General features: G+C 38.5%; 1 protein-coding gene across 11 annotated transcripts in view; it reads right to left on the bottom strand.

The window, feature by feature from the left end:
- Positions 1 to 21763, bottom strand: part of RBMS3 (RNA binding motif single stranded interacting protein 3) — a 623837-nt gene that overhangs the window by 101882 nt on the left and 500192 nt on the right. For 9 of the 11 annotated variants that reach the window (XM_036332820.1, XM_036332827.1, XM_036332824.1 and 6 more), the window contains 3 exons: positions 19488 to 19534; positions 9116 to 9212; positions 6803 to 6853 (listed from right to left, as the gene is read on the bottom strand). In XM_036332820.1, coding sequence (XP_036188713.1) covers positions 6803 to 6853; positions 9116 to 9212; positions 19488 to 19534 — 195 coding nt within the window. The remainder of the gene's footprint in view (positions 1 to 6802; positions 6854 to 9115; positions 9213 to 19487; positions 19535 to 21763) is intronic. The other 2 variants (XM_036332828.1, XM_036332831.1) reach the window with 1 other exon arrangement.

The raw sequence follows: 21763 nt of genomic DNA, 5'->3' as shown, positions 1-21763 counted from the left end.
TCTGACACTTTTACTTGTCAATTATGCCTCAATAAAGTTAGAAAAATCGTGAGTAAATGCAAAGACATTTTCTCTTAGAAAAATTGAATGCTGTAAATATGTCATATTCTTAAATTTGTCATAAGTTAATATATAAATTCAAAGTGATCCCAATAAAAATTTTAGTGGATTTGTTTTTAACTTCACAAACTACTACTAAAATTATTCTGGAAATTTGAAATAGGTAGAAGAATTATTGAGAAACAAAACATAGCTAGAAAATTACTAAGAAATAAGAAAATAACAATATTGGGACAAGTCCTGTCCAAAACATATAGTATTACAATAGGTCAACAGAATAGAATACAGTGAAAAAAATACACAACCAAAGATCTAAAGAGATTTATTCTATGAAAAATTTGGCATAAAATTTTATATCAGTGGAAAAACATAGATGATGTATATGGTACAAGTTGTTTATGATAATCCATTAGCCATTTGGGGAGGAGAGTTGGATCATACTCTCATCCCATATTACAAATAAACTCCAAGAGAAACAAAAATTTTAAATAAAATGTACTATGAACACAATAATAAAACACATGATGATGCATTGTTGTATGCCAATTATACCTCAATTTTTAAAAATTTACTGAAGTCAAAACAGAAAAGCTACAACAATAAAAACCGCCAAACAAACAAAACCATATGGTGTTTTAAATCACTGTAGTTAATAAGGTATTTTGCATGGAGTCCAGATGTTCTAAAGCAGGGACTGGCAAAATACAGCTTAGGAGCCAAATGTGGCCCTCATCTGTTTCTGTAAATAAAGTTTTATTGGAACTCAGCCATGCCTATTCATTTATGCATTATCTATGGCTGCTTTCACACTACAGCCACAAAAATGCCTAGGTGTGACAGAGAGACCATATGGGTCACAAAACTGAAAATATTTATGGTTTGGCTGCTTACAGAAAAGGGTTCTTGACCTTGTTCTAAAGGGAAAAACTGGTAAATACTAAGTATATTCTAAATATTAAAGTTCTGTATGATGAACACTATAAAATTAAATTCAAAGCAAACTAAGAAAATATATAGCTTGTCCATGACAATGTTAACTTATTGATTGTAATAAGATCTTTTAAAAAATAAGAAGAGCTTAATATCCTAGAAGATAAACGAGCAAACTAAAGGAACTTGGAGCTCAGAGAAAAAGAAAAAAAATCGGTCAATAAACATATAAAAAGCAACTCAGGTCTTCTAGGACTCAGAGAAATAAAAACAACCTGTTTTTAATCTTAAAGAGCCTAACCAACATTAACACGATACCGCTCACTATTTATCACATTAACTATGTATTTGAAATTTGAGATTACACAGTGCTAATTGAGGTCACAGGGATGCAAACACTCTCACTCATAGTGCAAGCTGACAATAATGTATAACAAATTTAAAGCGCACATACCTTTTATGCTATCAATTCATCCTATATTTTCTCATAAGTGCTCAATATTAATCTTGAGTTTATTGAGCGATTACTAGAAGCAACTTAAATGACTATGACTAAGGAATTGATTAAATACCTTTTGGTGCATTTATATAATTGCATAGTATGACATTTTTTAAAAAAATGACATAGGCCTGTGTGTAAATCATGTAATGGCATTCAGGACATTCTATTCCGTTGTAATACAATAACTATATATTGATTTTGTATACTAGTATATCCAGATGTACACATATGCTTTCATATTCATACAAAAACTGAATGGTGACATACATATTTGTGGCAAAGTTTACTTCTGGAGGGTAGCACTGATGAGTGGAAAGTCTTTTATGCTCTATGCACTTTGGAATGCTGAGCCTTGAACTTCATTGTTTAAAGTATTTTTTTCTAAAGTCACTTTAGATTATTTTTGAAAACTTATTGCAGAATTTGGAAGCCACATTAAACAACAGCAAAGGCAGCACTATCCTTTTTGTTTGTTTGTTTGTTTTACAGTAGCTAAGATGTCTAAGAGACTTTCTGTGGAAATGATTTGTTCAAGTTCGCTTCACCCCACCTTAAAAAGAGGTGATACTCAAAGGAAGCTGCTCCTCCCAAGTTTATTCTCACTCATTTGAGTTATCTTCTGTTATGATGGTACATATGGGTTAGAGTTGCTATCATTTTCTTTTTGCTAAGTACTTAAAAAAACAGCCTGGCCTGGCGATAGGTTTGCCTGGTTAACTACTTAGATACCAAAAGCATCGACTTTGATAATGACACTATGAGGGTTAGGATTTTTGCTCAGCTCGGGTGTTGGTGTAAAAGGAGAATATCAAAAACCTTGCTTTCTGAACAGAATTCTAAGGATTTAAATACTCTTTTCCAAATTTAGTGATGTGCTTTTACAGAACATACACCTGCCAACTTGGGGGACATACCTCTAAAATTAAGCCTGAGGTCATACCAGTTTGCAGGGGAAAAAAGGACCAAATCAAGTATTCTGGAGCTTCCTTGCTCAGCCTTGTAGAGTTTGTATTTACTCTTTAGCTGTAAACTTATGGTTTATTAAAAATCATTATTTAGCCAAGCAGAGCAACAAATCATGCAATGATTCAATGAGGGCAGCCAGCATTTCTTACAATGCTGTAATTAGATAACCGATTTGTAATTGAGTAACAATGAAAGCTGGCCTTTCTCCTCAAGAGGAAGTAATGCTGCCCATGTGAAGAACAGGAGATTTACGAGTCACGTGACCCTAAATAAAATTTTAAAAAGATGGAACCATGCTCCTTCTTGGGAACGCTCATCTTTTCTCCTTGTCAGCACAGCTTTAACAAAATATCCGGCGTCTTGCAACACAGGAATTTCAATTGTGAATCCATCTGAGATTCCACTGTGACATGCTGCTATGCAGAGCAGACACTGGGTGCAATCCATCATCTATTAAAATTCTGTCAGTGTGAGAGTATAGTACAGAACCCTGCTCGGAGAAGCAGGGACAAATAGCTGATGGCGTTGACAAAGTCAGCATTTTTACTTCCTCGCAGCAAAAAGCAAATTCCTAATTTCCTCCAACAGCGCTCTCTCTTCAGTGTCTGCTCAGGTGAATTTCAACAAAGTGCAAACACAAACACTCTTGCTGCCCTAAGTGGGGTCTGACAACTTTCCAAGGGACCTGGTCAGAGGCTGGTCACTGACAGAGAACTGGTTTTCTTGCACCAACACCAGTGTGATGGTTGTAATGCAGCCAAGGAGACCTAGCCCCCCTTTCACAAACGCAAAAAAGCCTCTCAGCATCTTATGTCTAAAAGTAGGGAAAAGTACATTTCATGCAACTTAGAAAATTCAGTCTCCAAAGAAGGAAACTTAAATGGCAAGCTTCAGTTCTATGCTCCGCTTTCTATTCTTCTCTCATCCCTGGACTACCGACCCCTCTCCTTTTTTTGCATCAGTTTATTTCTCTCTTACAGATGTTGCTACTCCTTTTTGGCCCTGACAAAGACAGGCACCGTGCTCTGCTTTCAAACTGTCCGCAAGCACCCAGAAACCTGGTTAAGATCTCAGAGTCCTTCGAGTCAAGACTAAACAAGAACCTGCCAGGCTTCGGGCTCCAATGAGGAAGTCGCATTCCTAGTGATGGCGGAGAAATATGCCTGTAACACTTAGTGCTTATAGATGAGATTTTCTCAAAATGGTGGAAGAGAAAATGCAAGAGAAGAGAAAAGCTGGAAGCGAATCTGAATTAGAGCAACATATTTGAGAGCTGTTGATACTGATACCTTGAATTTATTGGTCGTTGCCAAGAGGTACTCAATGGGCCTATTTTTTAAAAAAAAAATTGTCACCTGAGGATATGTATTTTCCATCGATCTTTAGGAAGAGAGAGTGGAAGGGAGGGGAGGAGAGAGAAACATAGATGCAGGAGAGACACATTGATTGGTTGCCTTCTGCACACACCCAACTGGGCTGGGGATCAAACCTGCAACCGAGGTATGTGCTCTTGACTGGGAATTGAACCCGAGACCTTTGGACCAAGGGCTGATGCTCTAACCACTGAGCAATTGTCCAGGGCTCAATGGGCCTTTTTATTTATTTATTTTATTTTTTATTGATTTCAGAGAGAAAGGGAGAGGGAGAGAGAGATAGAAACAACAATGACGAGATAGAATCATTGATCAGCTGTCTCCTGCACACCCCTACTGGGGATCAAGCCTGTAATCAGGGCATGTGCCCTTGACCAGAATCAAACCTGGGACTCTTCAGTTCATAGGCCGATGCTCTATCCACTGAGCCAAACCAGCTAGGGCCATGGGCCTTTTTTTTTAAAGTGTCAGGTGTTGAATGGTTCAGTAAGTTAATGAAGTCCCAATCTAAGCGATTTGTCTTCTGTATAACCACAGAGGTGTCTCCCCCAAATTCATTAGTAAAGTAAATTGAATACCTAGTATGAATGTGGTAGAAATAGGTGATCATTGTGTATTCTTAATTTTTTTCTATACTAATACTCATTTTCTTTAATTGGGCTAATCTAAGGCATAATGTGCAGTCTATTCATATAAATAAATAGATTTTTAGATTCAGGTATTTTGTTTCATTGCCTTAGGTTGCTTAAGCACTTTTGTACTTTGGTATCATAGAGTGATTAACGTAACACTCACTTTGATGATGAAGCTAAGGCCAGTTGGGCGATTTATACAATTTAGACAACCAGTAAGACTGTTGCTGGGCAAATATTGTGGTATAAACTCTGTGTTTCCATGACACTGTTCAGCCCATTTTTCCATGTTAAAGACAACAAAGTGGTGGGTGGCCCAGCCACTCCTTTTTCTAGGAATTTGCCCCAGCCACAGACACTACATTTTAAACCAAGTGACCTCAGCGCAAACATGATGCACAGTCTGGTCATGGGGAGCGATAAGATATCACTGAGCCATAGCAAGAAAGATCCAAGGGGGCGAATGAACGAAAACACACACACACACACACACCCCGATTGGTAGAGTAAGATGTATAAGAAATAATGCATTCAGAAATGGGGTTGAAGCTGTGCTGGGTGAGGAGGTGATAATGAAAACTTTCTAAGGTCCTGAGTGATAGCTGAAATAGACACATACAAACATCTTCTCTTCTACTCCCTGCTCTAGAAATACTGTAAAGTCTCACATACTTTGACATCTGGCAAAATATTCAGATTTTCTTGCCAGATGTGCATTCCTTTTGGCCACAATGAGACGATACTTAACCTCAGTGTGAGGACTAAGCTAGCATTAGTGCTCTATAGATGAACACACTATTTTTTTTTTGAAGGTGGTTGTTTCCTTCTCAAAAGTCTACTCTTTAGAACTTGGCAGGACATCTTCTCTTTTCCTGTGTTGGCTCAGACTGTGCTATACATTGGTTTGGCAGCATATATTGAATTCTGCCTCATGACTTGGACAGAAAAGTGTGTCTTGGATTCATTGTATGTTGGTATGATTTATAGAACTTAGGCCAGATGAACTCAGGAAGCCCTCAAGGTGTGGAAATAAGAGCAAAGAGAAGGATTTTCAAAATATGGTCTAAAGTTCTGCTGTAGTAGGCTACATATATTTTATTCTTTAAATAAAAAACAAACTATCAAAACATTAGGAGCAACATGAAATGTTCCTTATTTGTAAAAAGTGGAGGAAGTTCAAGTATGAAAACCAGGTGCTGTGATCCTTTGAGTCCAGGAAATGGATGCCTGTGCATCTAGTTTCCTGGTCATTGATATGTGCTACCTTACTCATACTTAGCTTTTAAAAGACTAAAAATATAGCACTGCTTCTTCTTTGCACAATATATAGATCTAATAATAATAAGGATAATGGTAATAATAATGTATAGCATGTCATACTTAAAAAGTTATTTTTACATATGCTCTTGATTCTCCCCCACCCCCTGCCAAGTACAGTGACAGGTAAGGAAACAAAGGCACACATGTGAGCATACCCAGAAGGGCCCACCAGAGACCGTGTCACACACCTCTCAGTCTCGGGCCCCTCCCCTACCTCACACTCTCATGAGTGTATTGCTATCGAAATCTGTCTTGTACTTCTGCAGAGCTAGAAAACCTGGAAGAACTAGACAAAGACAAATGAAATCATTAGCCTTCAGTCTAGGTTCTAATGGAATATGTAATATTTTTCACTTGGGACTGATGTAATATTGTTCCACAAAATGGAAAATCTAGCAAGTAGAAAATAGAGTTTGAATATTTTTGGAAGATTCTTTCCACAAAAGAAGAAGAGAAGGCCTCCAGTTAGTTAACATAAAAATTACCTGGCAACATTGCTATCTATCTATATGTTTCCATCTATTAATAGACAACTAACTTCCTATTTTAAATATATTGCTTTGAGATAACACTTGGCCGTGATCCTGAAACTCACTCCCAAAGCACACCAAACTGCATTTGAAGAAAACAAAGCATAACAGAAGGAGAAGGAGAAGGAAAACAGGCTTTTCTCCAATAATGGATTTACTTGTTTAGAGCTCAGAGTTCCTGCATGAAGTAGAAATTCCCTATTCATAACAAATAGTAGACATCAATTTTTGAGATTGACTGTTATGACTGATACTTCCTCCAAGCAAGTTTCTCTATCTCTATCTCTATCTCTCTATCTCTATCTCATCTATCTCTATCTATTGTACATGCTTTTGTAGAATTTCAGGAACAGCTTTTATCTGGAAAATATGGCTGCCTGAAAGAGGTATAAAATATAACAAAAGCTTTACCCCAAAGCTTCTATGCATTACAAAAGCTTGCACTTGGATAATAGAAATATTTAGCCTCAGGTGACTGAGAACACTTACTGTTGGTTGCATAACGTATGGCGGATGAGGCATCCATGAAGTACTCTGGACCTATGCATCAAACAGCATTTATTAGCACAAAGCAATCACAGAGAGAACTTGGTTCTTGCGTTCAGTGGAGTCACACTAGATCATAAAAAAGTGGAGTCCATCTGATTTTACAGCTAATTAGTGCTCAAAACTAAGGATGGAAAGCACATTCTTGGGCCTGATTCATTTGGTCCCTGAAACATGATAAAATGTAAAGCAAATTCCTGCTTCACTGGAGCTGGCTGCAGTGCCCACATGGACCAGGCTAGGACCTGGAGCATATTTTGAGGATGGTGTTAGAGACTAAAGTATCAGGTAGCCTCAGGGACCTCCTATATAAAGGTCAACTCCCAGGGATACCCAGGCAAATACTAAGGAAGCAAGTGTTTATGCTAAGACTTCCTTTTTTTCTGTCATTTGTTTGAACTTCAAATTCTCAAGTGATTCTCATCTTGGAAATAAGTCCAAGCGGTAAAAGTTGGGGTAAGAGTTAAATAGATCAACCAAAAATTGGGGAAAATGCTCTGGGATCTACCCAAGTTAAGCGAGTTTGTAATATTTTTTCTTTCATAATAACTGGTATGTAAATAAAAATGAGTATTTGAGCCAACTGTTCTGAAATGGGCCTTGTCAGCCAAATGCGAACGTCAACTTGAAGAGCTGTTTGTCACACAAAGAACCTTAAAGATTTCGTTTTCAGTATACTCACACAAGCAAAATTGCCAATGCCATTTAGATTAAAAAAAACAAAAAAAAAAAAAAAAGGAAGAAGTGTTGAAAGGCAAGAATCAACAACATAGGAAATTGCTCTAATTCCTTTTATGAGAAAAGAGAGCTGGGGTTAAATTCCACTTAGGAGCCCTCCCAAGTAAAGTCACTTTTCTGTGGATGTTTTATTCATGTCACCAAAGTGCTCCACACTGGGGCTCAATGGGTGGTCTTGGCTAAAACAGAGGCCAAGATTAGGGGGGGAAAAAAGCTTAAAAAAAAAAGCCCCAAATACACATTACAACCAGGCAGGCCTGCGTGAGGAACAGCACCTGCACGGAGCCTTGGGGGTCCCAGGGAAAGGCCATTAGGAAGTCAGCCATTCAGAGACCTTCAGATGCAATTCACACGCAAGTCTATTCTGTTCGCCCACCAACATGTATGAAGAATCTAAGTGCAGGAAATGAATGAACATGGACTGCGTCAGGGGGGATCCGCTAAGGAAATATGTGCATAGTCTCAAGTCTGATGCTCTGACAACTGGGGCATCCCGAGATGAAGTATGTAGTGGCTGAATAAGGTGACGCTTAACTGAATTAGTAGCAGTCAGCAGCATCGGAGTTACCATTGTAAAACCCCCACCCCCACCATCTGCACAAGACAGAGAAACACATGGCGTGCATGCTCTTGCACTCTCTCTCTCTCTCTCTCGCTCTTTTCTCTTTCTCCAGAGTTTTAAAAAATGACACTAGCGGCTCTATGTTACATGGATAGCGATTTCTTTTTAGAATTAAGAACTGTCTAAGGAACAATACGAGGGAAAGAGAAGCAGGGAGTGATATCACATAGTTGATAAGTCAAAAGAAATAAGACAAGAAGTCGTTTTTTAAGGGAGAAGTGTGACTATTGCAATCCACCTGTGTACATAGAGTTAACTGGCTACAACATCTGGTTTAGGACACACACCGATTCTCGGATTTTCTTGTGTTTCAACATGTGGAACCCCTGAGGTCTCCTTGGGCTCTTTAGGAACTGAGAACGAAGTCAGAACAGACAGGAGGAATCACTCTTTACCACTTTGATAATCTTATTTCCTGGGGAAACTGATTGAACATCAGTCCATGTAGTTTTACATGGATACACAGGACAACTGTGACAAAATGAGATGACAATGGTAAAACATGCCAGAGTGAGGGCAGGGAATGCGAGAAATGTGCTTTTAGAAAAGACACACTAGGAAGCGTGACAACCGAAATAACAGACAGCAAACAAAATCATTTCTCAGTGGTAATAAAGACAGCGGTACTAGCGTTGTCTGGGAAGTAGCATAATGATGAAAAACTCAGCAGGTGTTCTCTCAGAAGAATGAAAAGCATGGTGGATTTTACTACTCAGTGAAATAGATGCGAACAGGCCCTTGAAAGTGTAGACTAATTGGTGACTTGAGTATTACCACATCAGGACGTGAGTCAAGTGTGCGAGGGCAATTTTTAAAAGTTCTACTGTGTCTTGGCCTCTATGGCGATTATCACTGGCAAGAGAGATCTCTCCTGAGGGGTGGGGAATCGGACATACCTGGTATGTGGAGACAGGGGAAGCAGCAATGAATGGCGTGATAGATGTCTGTGGAATCATGCGGTTGGTTGCAATACTGTACGGTGAAGAATAAAATCTGCAAACAGAAAACAACAACAAAAGAAGAAGGTTCATACAGCTGCCGCATGCCTGGCCACTCAGCAAATGCTACCAAGCACTTCTGGGGAAGACAGAGTTCCACCCTCACGTTCGCCCACCAACTCTGAACAGGAGCATCCAGGAGGTTTGTTGGATTGGATTCCACTAAGAGAAATAAGTCGTTCTGAACAGACATGACAACGTGGAGTCATCTCATCAAATTGTCCACACAAAATCTCTTATGCTGGGTGAGTGAGTGTAACTGTGTTTTCACCAACAGGGGGAGAAAAGCAACAGGCACTGTTTTGTTTTGGAAAGGCGATGCCATTTTAAAGCTCTTTGGAAAGAAAGGCAAAATGATAGTACCAAGCTTTCTAAAGGAGGCCGGTGTTACGTAAACACAAATTGCATCTATATCTTTTCATTGAAGAAACAGAATCAGCTCCAAGAGTTCTGGCTAACTTGTGTGAGGTATGCGACTATACCCTCATGCAAGATCTAAGCTAAATACTTTCTCTGTGAAAAGGGAAGTGGACAATTGGTGTCTAGGTAGAGATGCAGTCATGGTGTTGGTGGAGATTCTGGATGTATGTGATATACTCCTGTAGACTCTGTAAAAAGCATTGAGTTTTCTAGTCCTTCATGCCCCTTCATTGAACAATTGTAGAACAATACTGAGCAGATCAGGACTTCACAAATCAGAGGAAGCTTAGGGATCTACTGAAGAATAGATTCTAGATACTGAGATCAGTGACATACCCATCTTCGCTCTGTGATTGCCCTGGAGTCCACAAGGTACCCAAAGCTCAAATTCCTCAGCCAGATTTAAAATCATGTTTCCTCCTTCATGTCTCCCTGGTAAGTAAAATGCTGGAGTGGCCAGACTAAGGACAGATGAAACCATGATGGAGTTGCCTATGATGTAGTATTTCACTGATGGGAAGATATATTGGGAAAATGTGTATCAGGGAGAATGAAATCATTATTTTACTTTGCCATACTGTTAGTAAAAGTCAACTACTTTTAATTTTAAAAAAAAGTATGACTGAGGTTGGACTTTTAGGTACAAAAGCTTCATCACACCCCAGGAGTCCCCAATATTTTAAAAGAGAAAATCTCATGGGTTACCTTTCTAAGGATGCATACCACAAGACCTCACATTGAATATAGGAAGGCTAGACTTCAAGGTTGCCATTTAAGGAGTAAATTCTTTAGCTGATATTCTATAAGAGTCTCCAAGCAAGTATTGTGGAACTATAGTGTCAAATTTATTTTACTAGCTCTCAAGAAGGATTATAACATCATATTATTTTGGTTAAGATATAGCTAAAAATTATTCCTTACACATTTAATCCTTTCTATTCATACCCACCAGACCTCTGAATTTATAGTTGTGCAGTTTGAAAAAAATCTATTGACTACATACCTATTAGAATGGGCTATTTATAAGAAAATGACAATACTAGTGCTAGCAGGAAATGAGAGAAAGTACAACTCTCGTTCATTGCTGGTGGAAATGCAGAATGGTACAGCCATTGTGAAAAACAGGTTGGAAGTTTCTTATAAAGTTAAACATGCACATCACATATAACCCAACAACCCCACTGGTAGATATTAACTAAAGATAAATGAAAACATATGTCTGCACAAAATCCTTAATGCAAATGTTTATAGCAGGTTTATTGATACTCCCCAAAGGCTGGAAACAAGCCAAATACCCTTTAACTGAGTCAATAAGCAAACTGGTACATCTGTATGTTGGACAGCTATTCAGCAATAAAAAGGAAAGAACTACTGATTCATTTAATATGATGAATCTTGAGTGGATTATGCTAAAGAAGTCAGACTCAAAAGGCTCTATATTTTATAGTTCCATTTTTATCACAATATAGAAAATGCATAACTATAAAGGCAGAAAAGAGATCAGTGGATGCCAAAGGCTGGGGTTGGGGGAAAGGGTTGACTACAATAACACAGGAAGGATTTTGGGGAAATGATGTAATTCTTCTATATCTTGATTGTTTGGTGCTTGAATGACTATGTGTTTGCCAGAACTCATAGAATTGTACACTATAAAGAATGAATACATATTCTATGTAAATTATACCTAATAAATGTGATGTTTAAAAGAAGTCAGTTACTATGTAAGAAAATATCCATACTTCCATGTTTAAAAAAATTTATTGAGCATATACTATGTGTACCAAAGATGGGGAAGACTCTAAAACATTCCTTAGATTTTCTCTATTTAGCCATTTAAATCAAATCTTATCTGTATATGAATTCTAAAACTCTCCAATAGCTTTCCATTGCAATGAGAATAAAAGTTGAATTCCTAGTACTGGCTAGCAAAATGAATCTACTGCCCTCTCTAATATTTTCTCTCACTCCTCTCCCCCTAGCCAATTAGATCCAACTGTACAAACCTTCTTTTGTCCCATGGTCCTGTCATTCTCACTCCCATCTTGGATCACTGACCTTATTATAATTCCCTCCAACTAGAATGTTCACATCCCTAAATCTCTCCAAGGTTACCTCTTACTCATTACTAATATCACTCAACTTTCACTTCTTCACAGAGGCCTGTGGCTAAAGTCTTAGCCACCATCTCTGTCCCCATTGTTCTCTACTTCTTTCCTCTAACTCAGAGGTTCTCAACCTGTGGGTCGCGACCCCTTTGGGGATTGAATGACCCTTTCACAGGGGTCGCCTAAGACCATCGGAAAACACATATATAATTACATATTGTTTTTGTAATTAATCACTATGCTTTAATTATGTTCAATTTGTAACAATAAAAATACATCCTGCATATCAGATATTTATATTATGATTCATAACAGTAGCAAAATTACAGTTATGAAGTAGCAACAAAAATAATTTTATGGTTGGGGTCACAACATGAGGAACTATATTAAAGGGTCGCGGCATTAGGAAGGTTGAGAACCACTGCTCTAACTGATTTTTTTCATTGCTCTTATCACTATTTGAACTAGTAATTAGAAACCAATTAGATGTAGCTTATGGGTTGAATGTGTGTGTCCCTCCAAAATTCATATTGACATCCTAACTCCCAGTGTGGTTATATTTGGAGATGGAGCCTCTAAAGAAGCAATTAAGGTTAAATGAGCTCAAGAGAGTGGGGCCATGATCTGGAAGGATTAGTGTCCTTATAAGAAAAGACACTGAGTTCTCCCTCTCTCTCGATCTCTCTCCTTTCTCTCCTCTCTCTCTCTCGCCTCTCTCTCTCCCCTCTCTCTCTCTTCTCTCTTTTCTTTCTCTCTCCCTCTCTCCCTCTCCCTCTCCCTCTCCCTCTCCCTCTCCCTCTCCCTCTCCCTCTCCCTCTCCCTCTCCCTCTCCCTCTCCCTCTCCCTCTCCCTCTCCCTCTCTCTCTCTCTCTCTCTCTCCCCACACACACACACACCTATACATGGAGGAAATGCCATGTGAAGGCACAGTGAGAAGGCAGCCATCTACAAGCCAATCTACCAGACCTTGATCTTAGACTTCTAGCCTCCAGAACTGTGAGAAAATAAATTTCTGTTGTTTAGAGCCATCCAATCAGTGGTATTTTGCTACAGAAGCCGAGCTGATTAATACAATGCATGCATTGACTATTTTCCCCTCTAGTCTGACAGCTTTAAGAACGTTGAGGACACACTGACTTTGTTGTCTAGAACAGGGACTGAGACATAGTAGATACATAACTATAGGTTAAATGAACCAACGGACACAGGGTAGCTTGGGAAATAAGTAATGATTGCAGGACAGGATGGCCAGTGCCAAGATGGTGGGAGAATAGAAGATGGGCCCCTAAACCTGTAGGAAACAGGGGGAGAACCCAGAGAAGATAGGCCAGCATCACATATTTATAAATGCTTCCTGGAAACTTAACTAATACATGCTTTCTAAGCATGCATAGGTCTTAGTAACTAGGGAAAACAGTCCTTTTTCCACAAAAATCATGGTTTGCATTTAAAAATCTTCTTTAGCTCTTACCTTTGAAAATTCTTACGTATGAGGCATTGAACAGAAAGATGTATTTCGGGCTCATAATGACATGAGAGGCACTAATGACCACTCCACACACAGTCCTTCCCATTCCCCACGCGCTGATTAACTTCCATTAAAAACCCAGTTTCAGCCTCTTACACCAACGGAGCGCACTGCACATTGCATTTTAGTGTGGCTGGTTTATTTTGTAAAATGTACCAAATGGAGTATTAAAAAGGAAAGCAATAAGGATTGGATTGATAGGCAGAGTTTACAGAAAATTCTACGGGGAAAACAGAGGGCAGACACATAAAGAAACTAGCCAAGGAAACTGATACTAACAAAGGGAACCCTTGGGGGTAAATTGAATGCATTTTTATTCTATCTGCTCTAATCCTAGCCATCCAACAAGAATGGTATTGCATGCTTCCTAACAAGTTCCAGTACTGCTGCTAAAGTCAGAGAGTATATCTTCCCCAAAAATATCCTGGGAAGAACGGACCAGCACGCTGTCTTGATCCCCTAATTCTGGTATTCTGCTAGAAGCTCTGCCCAAGTCCAAACATAAACCAGATGAATTTAAAGGAAACCCTTGCTTACACCCTGACAAGAGAGGCTGTGACTGCATCTAAGGCTTAGAGATACAGTAGCTAAAAGAAAATATATATGACCAGGCTCCAAAAAGAAAACTGCAGAATAAGTTTCTCAACCTCCTCACTCTTCTTTCTCAGTCCCTGCCATTTATCTGTCATGATTTAAAATGACTTTCATATAACCAACACATTAAAAAACACACACACACAAATCAAACTTCAAGCATAGCTAGGTTCTGTTCCTGGGGAACAGGAAAGAGAAACTCAGCAGAACCTGTTAGCCATAATAACAAAACAGAGATAATTCTAGCCATGTGACTTTACGCTATTTGTATTTGCTACATATGCATTCTGCTTTGCAAAGGCTAGTAGAGAATACTGGGAATGAATTCTCTGACAAACTATTTTCCTGGGAACAGTTGACTCTCTTACGAGATATTTCTTGGCTAAAATTCACATAACATTTTGTGTATGACAAGCATTCCTTTCATACTGTGCCCAGTGGTTCTAATTTGGAAGTGGCTTTGCTCCCCAGGGGACCCTTGGCAGGATCTAGAGACATTTTTGGTTGTCACAACTAGGTTGGGAGGGGGTGGCTGCTACCAGCGCCTAATATGTAGAGGTCTGCAGTGCTGCTAAACATCCTACAAGGCACAGGCCAGCTCCCTCACTACCACTTATCTGATCACAATGTCAATAGTGCTGAGGCAGAGAAACCCTGCCTTAGGAATATGAACGAGTTACTTCCAGAGAGGTTTCACATGAACAAAATACCAAATGCCAAAGTGGCTCAAACAGCGGTTCTCAACCTGTGGGTCGCGACCTCATTGGCGGTCGAACGGCCCTTTCACAGAGGTCGCCTAAGACCATCCTGCATATCAGATATTTACATGACGATTCATAACAGTAGCAACATTACAGTTATGAAGTAGCAAGGAAAATAATTTTATGGTTGGGTCACAACATGAGGGACTGTATTTAAAGGGCCAGAAGGTTGAGAACCACTGGGCTAAAACAAGGTAACTAAGTATGGTCTGTCTATGGAACTCTAAGCTGGGGCATTCAAAAATGTAATATTTTAAAGGAATGCAAAGAGTTACTTGGTTCTTTGGCATTTAAAGCAAGGGGCCTCTACAAGTCCAGAAAATGCAAGTCTAGGTCTCTAACAGCACATTATCCTGCCTGTAGAAAAGTCATCTTCAGGGGATTTGGCAGTCAGTAGGAATATGGGGAAATCTTAGTGCGCTGACAATAAAAGTAACATGAATATATCAATAACTCTAGGGTAGAATGTGTTTTACAGTAGAAAATCACACCAAATCCTATTTGCACACTGAAATAAACAGCACTGGCTTGTCTTTTCTGTCTACAGGCAACACTGTGAGTCAGAACCGTGAATACTGTCCTCAGGGTAACGCTGTAGCATAAGATTAATAAGTTATTGGTCATTTTTATTGTAATGCCAATGTACCCTTCACATTCCATTTCTGTGCTAGTGTAATAAGATAAGGTTTCTGCATTACTTACTATCAAATGCCCATATAAAATAGCCGGCAAACCAATGCTATAGGACACATTCTTTTCCATATCTCTTCCAAGAATGCATATTATTCAAATAAGATGATCCAAGAGCCTTCTACACAGCATCGTGTGCCCCAGTAAAAAGGCGCAGGGAAGATGAGGTTTTGAATAGAGGGATGGGTAATTCACCTCCCACACTCATATTTGAAAGTAATATTTTTTAAAGTAATATTTTGGATAGATCCAAGCAGATGACAAAACTGACATTTTCTATTGCCCGAACACAAACAGCATAGATTCACCATGGTCAACATTTACAAATGTATGTTTTTCATTGGCTAAAACCCAAGCTAAGTGTGGGAGTATTTATTTGAGCTTCATATTGCTTGTTAATGTGGGGGGTATAAAATTCAGAACATTTAACTCTTCATACAGTTTGTGTAGCTACTAGTGAGAACCCAGGCATGCATTTGCTTATGATACTCAGAAAGCACTATGGCTGAGTATATAGCTACGGGACACCATGGAATCATCAAATACGTACTCTAGCTATGACATGGGGCATCTACAAGAAAAAAAGACAGTGCCATGTCCCACGAAGAAGCTTTCTAATCCCTTGTTAGAATGCCTATTCTCTGTGGTCTTTTGGCCTTAATTCTTTTTCTTTTTGAAAAGAATACAAAAACATAAACAGTGAAAATTAAGTTCCTATCACTCCTATTTCCACTGGCTTTCCCTTGAGAACTGCTCTCACCTTTTCTTGTGTACCCTTTCAGAAATATTTTATACATATAAAAATTAATCTATATCTAAATCTCATACTACTCCATGATTCTATCACAATACCTTTCCATTATATCTTATACTAGAATTGTCTACATGTCCATTGTCCTTGATATGATGCAAAAATTTTATTTTTTCAAACATATATCATCAAAATGATTTTAAATAGAGCAATAGATAGATACTCTAAAGAAAAAGAGTTTGTTGAACTCAATTGAGTCAGCATGAAGTGTTTAGTAATATTAACTGAGTACGAATGAGTTGCAACTGTATCATTGGCTATCATTTGTTCTATGTAAAACGGGACCAGTTTTCATTCCTACGGTAATAAATATTTCTCTCTTTGTTCGGTTACTGTTCTCTGAGGAAGGTTTAACTGCTAGATGGAATGCAGCAAAATGAATAGGGAATAAAATACTTTATTCTGGATTCATGCTAGATTCCTCAATAGACTAACTTATCTAAATCAGATTTTATAACTCTTAAAAGGCGTGCACTAATGTTTACTCAAGGGACAGGACATTAATAATATATTTGTGGTTATTTTGATATCTTACATGCATAGAAATGATTATTCTACTAGTTTCTTTTTTTTGCACATTTTCTAAATAGATAATAAAACCAAGGATGAGCAAAACATTTTTAAAATCATCTATATGAAGTATGAAATGAATAATATTAATTAGCTACTATCTTCTCTTTCTTTTCAATTTTACTATATAACATGATTATCTTCTTGTCACAATGGATAGTCTAAGGCTTCCAAAACTTTATTCTTAATCTAGGATATGAGAAAGTCATGGGCAGTTTGGATGTTTTGAGTGAAACTAGAGGTTGTATTTAAGGAGAATCAGATTAAGGCATTACATGGGGACACAGTGGGTTGGTGTTGGGAAGGGAAATGGTTCTAATGCCAACTTGCTGGAGCCAAACAGATGTCATCAGTTACATTTCTATTTCTGACTTGGCATGCACAATGCTAGGTTAAACAGTCTATAAAGATGAATAAGACATGGGAACTGCCTTCATTAATAGTCCAGTAGGGAAATAAATGCCAGGGTTAATGGATGCATGATAAAAAGACTCAAATGTATCATGGGAACATCAAATATACTGCAATGGTAGCATCCGCATTTACACTAATGATTACATTATACCATTCAGGGTGCCTTTAATCCTTACCAAGTCTTAGGAAAAGGTACTGTTACTATTGTCTCCTCCTTCACAGAAGAGGAAGACAAACAACTTGCCCACTTCTGGTGAATGACAGCCTTTGGATGCGTACTTGGGCAGGCTGGTTCTGGAGTCTGCACACTTAACCACTGCTTATACTGCTTCTCTTATGACTAATTGTGTAACAAGCTTTGCCAGGTATGAAGTGATGTTGTTCTTTAAATGAGAGCTGTATACATAGAAAGAGAGAAAGAAAGAAAAAAGGAAAAGAAGGGAGGGAGTGAAGAAGAAAGGGAGGGAGAGAGGGAGGGGGAGGAGGAGGGAGAGGAGGAGGGAGAGAGGAAAGAGAGAGAGAGGTAGATATTGAGAGAGAGAGAGATTATCATGCCTGAGACCCAGGCAGACAGACTCCCATGAACAACAAGACACGGAGAAGTAAAATTGTGTGAGATATTCTGAGAATCACAGAAGGTCCAGTTCAGTTTCAGAACCAAACCATGTAGTTCTTTTCGTGCCATTCTTGGAAGCTCTAATTTTGTCCTGCACATAGTAAAGTCCACCAAATACTTCAAATCTGGCAGGTAGATGACTCCTAAGATCATATTTTGCTTTTGAACAATTATTGAAAAAACAATGGGAAATGGTTTGGAGGAGAGTTATAGTAGAGGTAGGTAAAAGTTTAGCATAGGTAGAGAATGGTGAATGAATGAACTCAACAAGTAGCAGGTGAACGGGCTGAGTGATGAAGCTATAGTTCAAAGATATATCGAATAAAACGACCAATTTGATCATGAAGAATTTTGGAGAAGAGAAAAAAAACAGAGAACTGGAGTTAACAGTCTAAATTACTTTAGAGTGAATTAAAAAAAGAAACAATTTGATACTTATTTTTCATTTGCATTAGTTTGGTTTATATTATGACGAGTTGATAAGGGTAATGACCTATTTGGGACATATAAAGATATCCAGTAGCTACACCTAATAAGCTGTTAGAAACAGGTTATAAAGTTGTGCATCTGGTTATGAACTTGAAGACCAGACCTGGGAGTCTTCAGTTCCTAAGAGCGAGAGCAGTGGATGAGATCACCAGAGAGAAGACAATGAAAAAAGACTAAGCTCTGAGAAAGATGAGCAAAAGTGGGCAGAAGAGGTGTAATAAGAAGATACTGAATGATCACCAAGAGTTGGAAGCAAAGAGGATCAGCAAAGGAAGGAGTTGTGGGATCCAAATGAGAAATCTCAGGAAGGTATAAATGGGTTAAAAATATGCCAAATGAGTCAAGATTTCAAATAAAAGGCTCAAAAAGTTACAGTTGCAAATGGAAAATTCAGAGATCATTGAGGGCATCAGCAAGGGAAACTCCAGTAAAGTTTGAGACCAGACTTCATACTTTAATGGGATTAATTAGAGAAGAAGACAGCATGTATAGAAGACTGAAATTGTAGACCTGTGAAAAGAAGGGAGAGATGTGAGTATATCTGTAGGCTGAAAGGAATGGTCAGTGCACATTGTACAGGAAGGTATTGAAGGTGGGGATGGATTGATGGACATACGTTCTGTATCAGAAGAGAGTAGATGAAATCAATGGGTATCCTCAACATCTTAAATAAAATTGGTTTCATGAGGGAAATATTCATTATTGTAGTATCGAATATGTGGCAAAAAGAGAGTGAACCATTTTGTAATTGTTGAAATAGTTCAAAGAATCCAACACTGAACTGTTAATAGAAGACACAGATAAAGACACATCGCATAGCGGTGATCTAAGATAAAGAGATATATCTCAGTCTATGGCAACAGGGCACAGAGGTGGTGACCTGCAGGAGAAGGGAGAAATGTTCCCTGTCTACCAGGCAGTCCTCACTGCCTCAAACATGGCACCGCCCAGAGTTCACCTTTGGCTGCTCAGACTGGGAGCTGAAACTTCACTCTTTCCCCTTTCGGTTTGTAATAAGTAAGGACAGTTCCAGAGAGAACACAGAGAGTTTAATATGGGCAGAGGCACTGGGAGACGGGGTGACATGGGAGAGGCTCTGAAGTCAGTCCCTCATGGGCACAGAAAAAAATACAGTGGTGAGAAATGTTTGGTTTATCATTTTGGTTTAGAGATTTAAAACAAAAAACAGATTTGAACATTTTTTCTTCAGTACTGATTTCAGAGCTCAGAGACATCTTAGCAATTAGAGTAGAGAAAATGTGGGCTACTTACCCATTTTGTATGGCAGCTGTGGGGTCATAGGTCAGAGCCATGCCAGCCTGCATAGAAGAGGGAGAGGAGAGAAAACAGATCTTAACATTTTTATTGTGGTGGCCCAAACTTTCACTGCACACAAAGACTTTTATCTTTCCTTTCCTTGATTTAAGTTTATTTTCTCCTACATATTTCTCCATTGACAAGACAAGCATTTTTACTATCCATACACCGGAATCCACCAGTGAGTTGGGGAGTTTATATTATACATCCAGACAAACCAAGGCACAATGCAGCTTGGAGGACTTCCATTTCTACTTCATAAACCATCAATTTCTCACTATTGTCAAAACCACCTATTGTATATACATCTCATGGCGCAAGAAAAAAAAAAAAAAAAAAAAAAGTAAGGCTGAATCCTGCGGTGAGAAAATAAAAGCTCCTTAAAATGCATTGGACCTTTTAGAAGAAAATGTTAAGAAATATTTATTTTAAAATAGATCGCATGCCTCAGGGGTATGTAGGTAATGAGTCAGGGAGTGCTTGTCCAACACACTGCTAGTACCTGTCCTACTAAGAGTGGTAGGAAAGGAAGGTCATTTACACTTGATGGAAATTCTTGGCCTGGTGGCTAATAAGGAAGTGGTTTTATTCTGTTTCTAAGTAGAAAACTACCTCTGAAAAACTACACTTTGGTAACTGGCAATATTTTGAGAAAAGAATAGAAACTTTCATGATTGCTGATGCACAGCTTACCTCATCCCTTCCTACACATCATCACACTTGATCCTCACAAAACCCTATGAAGTAGGCAGGAGAATATTTTCTCCATTTTATTATATTTGAAAACCCTGAAGCTTGGAGAGGTCAAATGACTTGCTCAAGGTCACATGTTTGGTGGCAGAACCTGATTCCAGCCAAAGCCTTCAGATGTGGGCTCTGCTGTAATCTTGACCTAGGAATTGAATGAGAGTTGAGGATCACCTCTAAAGATGTGGGGGGACTTTCTCTGTGGTCCTATGAGCAGACCACCCTTTGTTTTCCAGGATTGCCAACCTGGTTATCACTTAGTGTGAGCAGAAAGAGAATATAGAATGAAATTTAAAAATAATTAGGTTGTCTTTAGGGTGTATTGTTTTTTTCCTCTTTTGAAATTTAAAAGTGAATTAGACCAATGTCAATTCCCTGGCTTTGTTAGATCCCTATAATTATGAAAGATGTAACCATTGGGTGAAATGAGGTGAGGACTATACAAAACCTCCCTTCTCATTTCTTTTGTAATTTCTGTTAATCTATAACTATTTCAAAATTAAAAGACAAAAAATGCAAATGATTGTTGAGGACTTTTTTTTAGAGAATAAGAAAAATCATTAAAACTTTAAAGAAAAGAAAAAACAGCTTTTGTTTTTGAGTTTCTTCCAGTTGGATGAAGGTGGTTTTCCTGTTAGGCTTGCTGAATTCCTCAGATTTAACACCTAACTGAAACATAAATCCTCTGGCTTTCTAGGGCAGGACCTGAAGTCCAGTATGACATGCTACAGTCAAGCTTAGATTATATGCATTATTTTTCCTAAATAATAAGTTTTAAATTATTACTAAGATTGGTATGAGGAACAAACCTGTAGAGCCAAATATGAATGGGATTAGCATACAGCAAGCATGCATAAATTCAAATGGAGATTGCAAACCACACTGAATGACTCAGGAGTTAATAGAGGAGCACTGAGAACACATGTTTAATGATAACTGTATCTTAGGTTAAAGAAATAGACAACAGATAATATGACAAGTAGAGGGGAATGGCAAATGAGATAAGAATAAAAGAGCAGAAACAAAGGCAAATTTTTATTTATTTATTTATTTTTGCCTCTGGTGCAAAACACATAGAGATCCAAAGTTTAAATTCTTTCCAGGGGTGGGGCCTCTGCCCTGTGACTGGCAAGAGGAAGGTCCTCGCTTAAAGACTTCCCAGAATAGAGAGGTCTAGGTGAGCTGAAACTCCCTGGTCCCGGGTGCTATTGAGGATAGTTTAAAAGCAGTCCATTTGGGATGAGACTTCTCTCTTGAAAGCACTAAGCTTCTTTCCCCTAACTTACCCAAGATGCCACACCAGGGCAGAATGACAAAAATAGACTTCATACTCAATAGAGATATTGTCAGTTAATCTTAATCTCACGAGAGATTAAGAGTGATTAGGAGAGCTTCAGTCTCCTAACCACCCCAAATGGTTAAAATCCTAGCGGACTTATCAGAAGCCTTTCCTAGTCAACCCTACATTTACTTCTTTTTCTTGT

This window comes from Myotis myotis, unplaced genomic scaffold (assembly GCF_014108235.1).
Source record: "Myotis myotis isolate mMyoMyo1 unplaced genomic scaffold, mMyoMyo1.p scaffold_m19_p_13, whole genome shotgun sequence".
Classification (NCBI taxonomy): Eukaryota; Metazoa; Chordata; class Mammalia; order Chiroptera; family Vespertilionidae; genus Myotis; species Myotis myotis.
This window is presented reverse-complemented; position numbering and strand designations above follow the sequence as displayed.